This window comes from Aulonocara stuartgranti (assembly GCF_965226115.1).
Source record: "Aulonocara stuartgranti genome assembly, chromosome: 10".
Lineage (NCBI taxonomy): Eukaryota > Metazoa > Chordata > Actinopteri > Cichliformes > Cichlidae > Aulonocara > Aulonocara stuartgranti.
Window position 1 is genome coordinate 26,905,697 of NC_138946.1, and position 10,373 is coordinate 26,916,069.

The 10,373-nt window shown below is 39.4% G+C and overlaps 1 protein-coding gene across 1 annotated transcript; it reads left to right on the forward strand.

Annotated features, from left to right (window-relative positions):
• Positions 1-2,649: 2,649 nt before the first annotated feature.
• On the forward strand, positions 2,650-10,325 carry LOC309715863 (sodium- and chloride-dependent GABA transporter ine). Its single transcript, XM_082549300.1, has 15 exons — positions 2,650-2,845; positions 3,232-3,366; positions 3,450-3,654; positions 5,139-5,158; positions 5,307-5,388; positions 5,860-5,992; positions 6,096-6,230; positions 6,339-6,454; positions 6,534-6,658; positions 7,593-7,705; positions 7,792-7,932; positions 8,036-8,135; positions 8,348-8,448; positions 8,554-8,721; positions 9,711-10,325. The coding sequence occupies exons 1-15, from the start codon at positions 2,671-2,673 to the stop codon at positions 9,861-9,863; spliced, it is 1,902 nt and encodes a 633-aa protein (XP_082405426.1). The 5' UTR covers positions 2,650-2,670; the 3' UTR covers positions 9,864-10,325.
• The last annotated feature ends 48 nt before the right edge of the window (positions 10,326-10,373 follow it).

The following is a 10,373-nucleotide window of genomic DNA, read 5'->3' on the forward strand; positions in this document are numbered from 1 at the left end:
TCAAATCTAAAAATAAACATCAAAAACCTACTAAAGTTAAAAAAAATCCTCTCCTTTCATGCTCTGTCATAAAACCTGTGCCTGTTTTCATCTATCTTTTACATCACTGCCATCTTGTGACTGTAGTTGGTTGTTGTCGATGGAAGCCGCTTGTTTTGGATTCCACTGGACACTGTAGTGGCTTCATTTCACAGGCGTGTCTATCTCGCATTAATGATGGCCAGCAGCAGTTTATGGTTGTTTGTGCATTGTTGCAATGTGCCGCTGGCTCTACTTCTACTGCTCTGAGCCCCGCTTTGTGTGGAAACAGAGATAGGAATCACAATTAGATGAGTCTCTGTGATTCATTATTGGTAAAATATAAGTTTTACTTTACTTGACCACCTTGAATAATGTGTGATATAGAAAAGATGGAATGCAGTGTGAAAAAGTTTTCACTAACTTCTTCAGCATGTTAGCAAGGAAAACCTTGAAGATGATGAGGAGACCTCAACTACAGTTTAACAAAACAGGCAAGTTGAACAGTTGCAGGTTCAGCATGGCACTTTGAGATTATCATCTCTGAGAAATCACTTAATTGACCAAATGCTCATAGTACAAGAGTTCATGAGTATTTTAACCCCCCCTGTAGGTGCCGTCAGCTAACAGTTACACCTCCTGCTTGCCTGTTTAAAATTGGAGTCCTGCTGTAATACTTTGTCAAGGTTATTTTTTTATTTTTTATTTTTTGTAATAAAGAAGCCATTCCACTGTATTATTGTAAGATACTATTTCATCAGTCTGAAATGAACTGGCTTCCTCAAAAGGCCTAGTTTACCTTTGGTTTAATGTAAAAGAATAATCCTGCTTGATCTTAGTGTCACTAAGGTTTCATTTGTAACTGCTATTGATACATTTAATTAGAATAACTTTTAAGTTTCTCACATTGGTATGTTTTCCATATAGCTCTCATACATGTTAGAGACTATGCTACAATACAAAAGAACAAGGCAGACTCACAGGGTACTAACTCTCTGGGGGTAGAAACAGGCCACAGGCAGTGCTGACCTACCATAGAGATACCATGTATGCCACACCCTTGCAGAAGATTGTTGCAATACCTCAGAGCATTACTGAAGTACAATGGTACCAAAACTTGCCCTGCGGGTTGCCTTTTTACTGTTGAAACCCTGACTTCTTTTCCTGTCTAGGCATTGGCGTGGTATATAGCCTGCACATAACCTGATAAATTGAAATTACACAGACACCAGTACAATTAAACACTAAAAAACAAACAAATATTTGAACCAATGAAAAATAACGTTTTTTTTAACAGAACAGAAGTGAAAATAAACTAAAGCTACTCTTGAATATGAATGAAAATTGAAAACCAAAAATTATAAGAAAATAAATTACAAGAAAATAAAAAGAAAACCAAACGTGACTAGCATGGCCTGCAGCTGCTTGATGCCTGACATCCTGGAATTACTTTTCATTAGTTTTAAATTTGTGCTTTTGCAAACTCTCTGTATGTCATCACAACAGGAAATAATTTACAGAATCTGTTTGTGCTTCTGTGTATGTGTTCTCCGTCCTCTGCAGTGATACTGCTTAACACTGCACCATCTTCCTGCCTCCAGATTGGCTGTACCACACAGGTTGAGGGTTTGTGGACCAGTTATGTCTACTGCTGCACCCCTTCTCTGCAGGTAGGATGTGTTTTCTTTTTAACCCACATCCCTGGAGGATGCTTCACGCTAGCTCTTTCCCCAACTGTCTGATGTCATGATGCAATAAATCTTGCTTGCATAGTAGTGTTTATACTGTGATCGGCAGAGCATGTGTTTAATGTTCAAGCACTTGAAATGCTTTTGTTAGGAGACTCATGTTTGTATATTCTATGCTATTTTGGTGCTTGTTTCCACTTTACACAAGTAGAGAACATGTTTTCTTTAAAATGTCAACATTAGAAATATATTTTTCCATGAGTAACATGGGAAAATGCAGGAATTCAATCAACATTTAACTGGCACACGGGTTTAAGAAAGAAGGTTCTTTTTTGAAAAGCTGTGTGATTTTTCTTGCTGTTTTTGCGAATGATTACATGTTTCAGGTCACCACTGCTTTGTGTGCTGACTATGCTGGGTTAAGGTTAGTGTACAGGAACATGATTTGTTTGGCCTTCATGACTCCATTTGAAATCTGTGTCAGAGCACATACTGTTGAGAATAAATTATGTAAATTCCTAAATATTTGTTTTGTGTGCTGCATAATTTACACATGTAAAAAACTTCACAGAAGACTTTTTTTTGTTCACATTTTATTTATTTACTTTATTTATATTTTATTTAGTAAGATAAGAGATAAGATAAGAGCTCATGTAGATATTAAATAAAATATAAAGTGAGTCCACATCCATAAATAAGAGTTAGATTTATTTGTTTACATTGGCTGGCTAGGTGTTTTCAGGTAGTTCAGTTTTTGAAAATAAAATTCTGCATTTTTTTTTACCTCTGTTTCTATTTTACAGTCAATCAAAGCACGCACCTATTAACAAATGTTAAACTTTCCTCTCTTTCTGAGCCCTCTGAGCTTTTATACACTAATGTGTTTCTGCTAAGCTAATCATTAATGATCATAAAAAAGGGAGGTTATATCACCCAGAGACAATTAAATCCTGCTCAGCTGTCCATGGAGTTTAGGCCCAGGCGAGCAACAATGTTGACACAAGGAGCAGACACAGATCAAGAGCCCACCAGGCCAACGTGGAGCAGACAGATAGAGTTCACTTTGGCCGGCATCGGCTGTGCTGTAGGTCTGGGTAATGTCTGGAGGTTCCCCTATCTTTGCTACCGGAGTGGAGGAGGTGAGAAATCAAACATTTGTTACATCTTCGAACAGAACTGTGGTAATGTGCCGCCCTCTGTAATCCCTGCACACACAGGACTAAAAATGGTTGACTGTATGTGTTGTGTTGTTAGTGAGTGCGATTTCAAACTATTTTTTAAATTTGACTTTTGTTTTGTTGTTGTTGTTGTTGTTTTTAATGAGGCATGGCGCTTCATAAACCCATACTATAATCTGGCTTTATACTTGCAAATTTTGCAGAATCGTTAATATTTGTATGGGGTCAAACTTTGCCTGACAGTAATTCATGTGTGCCAAAGTTAAAGTTTAAATGATGTCATAAAACTACCACAGTCTTGGCCTTCTTTCTGAAAATGTGCTTAACTCACTATTACTTCTTGGCAGGTGCCTTTCTGGTGCCATACCTGCTCATGCTGGTGGTGTTGGGCATCCCTCTGCTTTACATGGAGCTGACTGTGGGGCAGTACACAAGGAGAGGTCCTGTACTTGCTCTGGCTACTGTCTGCCCACTGTTAAAAGGTGCTTTGACTAAATTTTGGTGTCCAGTGTTAAAAATGTATAGCGGAGAAATTTATTTTGATGCATGTTTTATCTGACCTCAGGAGTGGGAATTGCATCGGTGGCCATCTCCTTCATTATGTGTACCTACTACAATGTCGTCATCACCTGGGCTCTCTATTACCTCTTCAGCTCCTTCCGGGCACCACTACCATGGCAAAACTGCAACAATACTTGGAACACACCTAACTGCACCAATCACGCTACCAACAGCAGCTACTCCTCCACAGCTAGCCAAGAGTTCTTCAAGTATGTTTCATTGGATGTGATCACTATTTCTGCAGATTATTAAATCCAACTAAATAATGACTGAGTTTGAGCAGCATTATAAAATTAAAGTAATTTTTAAAAAGACTGAACTGGTTACACAAGGTAACTTCTGGGGATTATGTCAGAGGTGAAACAAAAAAAAAACTTGATACAACAACAACTGTAACTGGATGTACAACCTATCAGAGTCACGTGAGAGCTATCGAAGTGAAGGTCACAGATAAGAAATGAGCAAACTGATAGAATATTTTACTGAAGTGTGATAAATCTTAGGACACATGTCACCTTTATTGGCTTTGATCTGTTTCACTTTCTAGTTTTAGCAAGGGAAAGATTCTCAGAAAGAACTTACTCACAGTGAAAATCTTGCAGTAAACAGCAGATTAAGACCTCACATTTTCAGATTTACTTATAAACTCATTAACTCATTTCACTCCAGTTAATGGATAAGCGTAGGAAAGGAATGTGGGTTCAAGTTACTTGAATCCTTTAATTTCCATGTGTTTGTCAACCACTTATTAAATTTATGATCCAAAATCCTGCAGCTGACAGGAGCTAGAAACAGAGAACACATTTCTCCTGTGTTGGCTTCTCTTCACTGGCTCCTTGTTTATGTCACGGATCTGGATCATTTTGACACAGCTTTTTCAGTTTCTTATATTTTGGTATATTTCTGTATTATGATTCATGTTCTGGTTCTATTTTGATTATTATTCTAGATTTAGTTCAGTGTCAAGTCTGCATCTTTGTAAATTATTTCTTGTTTCCTGTTTTACTTTGAAGGTTCATGTCTGATGTCAGTGTGTTCAGTTTTACTTGCCCCCTGTTTCTTTAGCCCAAATCTCTCCCAGCTGTGTCTCCCTCCTGTTTCCCATTCCCTGATTACTCTCTTTGTATATAAGCCCTGTGTTTTCCTTTGCTCTCTGTTGTGTCGTTAACGGCTGCTCACCCTCATTTTCACTGTGTGTTCCGTTTTCTCGTTTGCCTGCCTGTTAGTTTATTTGTTTTCCCAGTGTAGTTCGTTTTCTGTGCAAAACCGAGTATCTTAAGTTCTCCTCTGCCTCCGTGAGTCCTGCGTTTGGGTCCAATCTAGCCTGCCTGACAGCACACAGTCATGACAGTTTAATCTGCAATTTAATTCAAAACTGTCTCCTAATATACAAGGTCTTGAATAATCAGGCAAAAGTGCGCTTTGCTCTCAGACGGCTAATTTACTTGTGGTTCCTATTTATTTAAAAGTATTTGCATATGTGCATTGGAGTATTCAAAAGTAGAATGTGAAGCAGAGCCTTCAGCTTTCAGGCCCCTCTTCTGTGGAACCAGCTCCCAGTTTGGATTTGGGAGACAGACACCCGCTCTACTTTTAAGATTAAGCTTAAAATTTTCCATATTGATAAAATTTATACTTATGGCTGGATCAGGTGACCCTGCACCCTCCCTTACCTATGCTGCAATACGCCTAGGTTGCTATTGGCTTTCCATGGTGCACTAAATGTTTCTTCTTCACTCACTCATTGTGTGTTTATACACCATCCTTCATTTAATGATTACTTATTGTTAAACTGTGACTCTCTTCTACACTGATTCTTCTGTTCTGTCTCCCTTCCCTCAAACCCAACCGGTCGTTGCAGATGGCCACTCCTCCCTGAGCCTTGTTCGGGAGTTTTTTTCCCCCACTGGTGCCAAGTGCCTCCTCTCATCTGATGAGTCCATGTTAAGTGAATGGAACTGAAGTGAATGTGTGTTTCAATTGTACTATGCAGTATTGCTCATTCTACAGGAAAGTAACTTGTGAGATAAAAGTATAAAAGTGTACAAGTAGGAAAAATATTCACATGCATGAAAATCAAACCCATATTGTTTAACCTCTGAATGTAGAATTTTCCACATGAATGCACATCTTTACCTTTTGTAGAGAAATAAAAAACTGTTCTGAAGATACATACTTATAGTGGATATCAAATTAACTTGTATGGTTAAAAAGCAAGAAACTGCAAACACTGAATCAGATATGTCAAAAGGTCTATTTTAATGACTTCCTGACATCTGATTGGATTGAATGTTTTTTCACAACAGGACAGACAGTGTTTTTGAATCTGGCCCATGTGTTTAGCTTTAAGGCATGCCTTTGGGCACTCAGAATATTAATGTTTTTCTAATTTCTTTTACTGTGGCACCTTTCAGATATAAGATGCTAGAGCAGACTAGTGGAGTAGAGGATACAGGAGTGCTCCGGTGGGATCTTTTCCTCATTCTCATTCTGGCCTGGATCCTCATTTACTTTTGCATCTTTAAGGGGGTGAAATCAACAGGCAAGGTGAGAGAGAAACTGAGACCTGAGCAAAAAAAGAAAAAAAAAAAAGAAAGAAAGTGGAGCACTGGACCACAGTTAATACCATATATACGTTTTCTGTGTGCAGGTGGTGTACTTTACTGCCCTGTTCCCGTATGTTATTCTGATTGCCCTGCTGATCAATAATGCACAGCTTCCTGGAGCATTAGAGGGGATAAAGTTCTTCATTGTGCCTGTGTGGGATGAGCTGCTCTCAGTAGAGGTAAGAAACAAGAGAAGAAATGAGTAGTAGCTTTGGAGGAGTACCCTAACTGTTCTAGCAGCGGGGAGAGTCGTGTTATTACTGATAATCTGTGTTGGTACTGATTAGCGTGTGTTTCAGGTGTGGGTGAATGCTGCGGCTCAAATCTTTAACTCCATTGGAATTGGTTTTGGCTCGCTCATGGCAATGTCCAGCTACAATGACTTCAACAACAACATTTTGAAGTAAATGTTTGACCGCCAGTTCTTGAAAATAGCTGTGATTTCTTGTTAGTGATTTAAAAGATGTCTTGTCTCCCCACAGGGACACACTGAGCATATCCATTATCAACTCCATAACCAGCATCCTGGCAGGGTTTGTCATTTTCTCTGCCTTTGGGTATATGTCATACCTGCAGGGCATTCCTGTCAGTGATCTGGCTGTGGATGGTAAGAAAAAAAAGGGATGACTGTTTGTGAGTGATTTCTTTTTTTAAATTAGTGAGTGAGTCTATTCTCAAAGGATCTAGCCTCCACTTTGCCTAATGTCAGATGGGAATAAGTGATAAGAAAATACACTGCTCAAAAAAAATGAAAGGAACACTATGAAAACACATCCAACCTCAATGGGAAAAAAAAGAAATTATGCTAGATATCGATACTGATATGGACTGGGTAATGTGTTAGGAATGAAAAGATTCCACATTGTTCAGTTGAAGGGAAAGTTATCAACCCACAGAGGGCAGAATTTAACACAACACAGCAAACCTGCTGGAAATGGTACGCATTGATGTGCCGTCCTGCAGCAGACACCTCAGTAGGGTGCAGGCATTGCCTCATGCGACCTGCAGTGACACTGACCCAAGCCAAATAGAAAATGGGGGGAAAAAAAATCAGTGAGAAAATATAAGGAGGTAGAAAAACCTCAGTGGCCTCCAACTGTAACACCAACCTGTTTTGGGGGGTTTTCTCATTGTTGCCCATCTAGTGCATCTGTTGTTAATTTCAGTTATACCGAAGCAGCTGAAGCTGATTAACACCCCTTCTGACTCTTATATAATCTCTCAGAAGTTTAATTAACCACATTTTATGATTCTGTACTCTGATTAAAAAGTGTTCATTGATTTTTTTATTTTTTATTATTTATTTTTTTTGAGCAGTGTAGGTGAATGGGGACATAAAGTAAGGTTGGAGCTGAAGAAGGATTGTCTTGTCTTTACAGATTATTGATCTGGACAATATGTTACAATAATATTGCAATAATGTTACAGTAACACAAATTTGATTGAAATATTTTTATAAAGTCACAGTCATCTGTTATTAAGAAGAATTGCTTGTTCAGTTATAAATGCTGCTCTGACATCTTACGTGTCTTATTGTACAGGTCCAGGACTAGTTTTTGTTGTTTACCCGCAAGCCTTTGCCAACATGCCAGTGGCTCAGCTCTGGGCAGTGTTGTTCTTCTTTATGCTGCTTTGCCTCGGACTGGACAGTGAGGTACTTTACTGGTAACCTCAGGATGGGAATTCATGTTTGCATAGTGTTTCATAACGAAATTCTTATGTCCCACTCCCACACTGCAGTTTGCAATGGTTGAAGTGATGGTCACCAGCCTCATGGATCAATTCTACAAAGACGTGATTCACATTTTCAAGAAAAAGGAACTGTTTGTTCTTGCGGTTTGTTTCGTAGCCTGCCTCTTTGGAATTCCTTGTGTCATGCAGGTACAAACTGTATTTCCTGCTTGAATTTGAACCAAATAAAAAAGATATTGAAGGGTGCTCATTTTCCCTTCCTTGCTGTCCTAAAGAGTATGCCTTTGTCCAGGTGGGAATCTATGTTTTCCAGCTGATGGATCATTACACTGCCATAGTATCCATCATGTTTCTGGCATTCTTTGAGGTCATGGCCACCTGTTGGATTTATGGTGAGAGACATGTGTTTCATTCATTGCACACTTAGAATGATGTAGCACTTTTTTTGGCAGTATCTTAACACATTTTATGGCCATGTGTAGTATCCGAGTTTCACTCTAATTAAACAGCGATTAGAGTCTCTAATCTGCCAGCATGCAAATAAAATGTGCACAGATGTTTATTGACAAGTAAAGGTTGGTCCAAAGTACTTCTCCATCTGCAGGTGTAAAAAGACTTTCAGCCAACCTGGAGGAGATGAATGGACACAAAGCAAACATCTTCTTCAGACTGTGTTGGCTTATAGTTGCTCCTGTGCTCATCACTGTATGTTAACAGGCATTTGTTTTATTCACATGAATATAATGTAGATTTTCATCTGAAATAATTAAAACTTAAATCCAAACTTAAATTGTTTGCTCCTTGATACAGGTCATCCTGATTTTCTCCATCATTCAATTCAAACCTGCCCGCTATGGGGAGTACGTCTTCCCTCCCTGGGGTCAGGGGGTCGGCTGGATCATTGCTTTGGCCTCCATCATCTGGATTCCTCTGGGTGCCATTCACACTTTGTGGGTGCTGCCTGGCTCCATCATGGAGGTGATGTACATATCATATGCATAGACACTATGTTGCCAGAAGTATTCACTCACCCATCCAAATCATTCAATTAAGGTCTTCCAATCACTTTCATGGCCACAAGTGTATACAATCACACACCTAGGTGTGCAGGCTGCTTCTGCGAACATTTGTGAAAGAATGGATCACTCTCAGGAGCACCATGAATTCCAGTGTGGTACTGTGACAGGATGCCACCCATGCAGTGAGTCCGGTCTTAAAGCTGTTAGTGGTCTTACAACAAAATGGAAGCAATTGGGAACGACAGCAACAAGTAGTAGGCAGTGTAAACTCACAGAGTGGTGTCAGTGGATGCGCTGAAGCACATAGTTCACAGAGGTCACCAACTTTCAGTAGAGTCAGGAGAACACCACTTGTCTGACTGCATTGCACCAAGCATACAGTTTGGTGGATAATTGTGTGGGGTACTTTTCAAGAGTTGGGCTTGGCCCTTGAGTTCCAGCGATAGGAACTCTTAATGCTTCAGCATACCAAGACATTTTGGACAATTTCATGCTCACAATTTTAGGGATGGCCCCTTCCTGTTCCAACATGCCTGCATATACAAAGTAAGGTCCATAAAGACATGGATGAGTGAGTTTGGTGTGGGAGAACTTGACTGGCCTGCACAGAGTCCTGACCCTAATAGAACAGCATTGAAATTGAAAACTAGAGCGGAGATTGTCAGCTGGGCCTGCTCGTCCATCATCAGCATCTGACCTCACAAATGTGCTTCTGGAAAAATGGCCAAAAAATTCCCATAAACATTCCTTGTGGAAAGCCTTTCCAGAAGAGTTGAAGCTGTTATATCTTTACATTAAACCCTATGGATTAAGAATGGGATGTCACTCGGTTCAAATATGTCTGAAGTCAGACGAGTAAATATTTTTAGCAATATAGTGTAGTACTCACGCACATGTTCATATATAATCAAGCTGTGTGGAAATAATTTTACTTCATTTCTCGTGCAGAAATTAAAGCTGTCCCTCACACCGTATGCGCTGAATGAAAAGTCAAACATGCCGTACTATGAGAGGGGAGGACCAGGTGGAAATCCACCCATCGCTGTCATCAGCCCCAGCTTCGATCTACCTGAAAAGCATCCTGCTGAGACGTACTTCTGATGCCTCAGTGTTTTGCAGGCCACCTACAGTGGCAGATTACTGTTAAGCTTTAACTAATCACAGATTTATGTCTTCAATCTTTGTCAATTTTCTGGTCAAATTTAACCAACACGTGTTACAAGAATGTACATGATTGTGATCCATATCTACTATGCAGAGCATTTAATGCAACAGGATTTTTTTTTTTCTGGAAAGACGTTGTTTAGAATTAGCTGTCACTGTGTGTATCTTCAGTGTACTTCTTTGTGAAAGAGCTCCAAAGGGCAAAGGAGTAGACTTCGCACATTTCACTGCCCTCGTTTATGGAAACTTTGCTAACAGTGCCATCTTTTGGCCACATGAATTCAAACATGAGCCATACTTACATTGTAATGTACTGTCATTTTAAATTTACAGTATTTATAGTAACATTTTTCTAGTGATCAACTTAAACCACTGTCAGCTTATTATTGCAGACTCATATGTGAATGGACACCAAAAAATGATTCAATATGTCAGGTGTAATAAAAG

Coding starts and splice junctions, on each gene's coding strand:
- LOC309715863 (XM_082549300.1), top strand. CDS start 2,671: ATGGAGTTTAGGCCCAGGCGAGCAACAATGTTGACACAAGGAGCAGAC. Junction 2,846..3,231: donor TTGCTACCGGAGTGGAGGAG/GTGAGAAATCAA, acceptor ACTTCTTGGCAG/GTGCCTTTCTGGTGCCATAC. Junction 5,159..5,306: donor GTTGCTATTGGCTTTCCATG/GTGCACTAAATG, acceptor CGGTCGTTGCAG/ATGGCCACTCCTCCCTGAGC.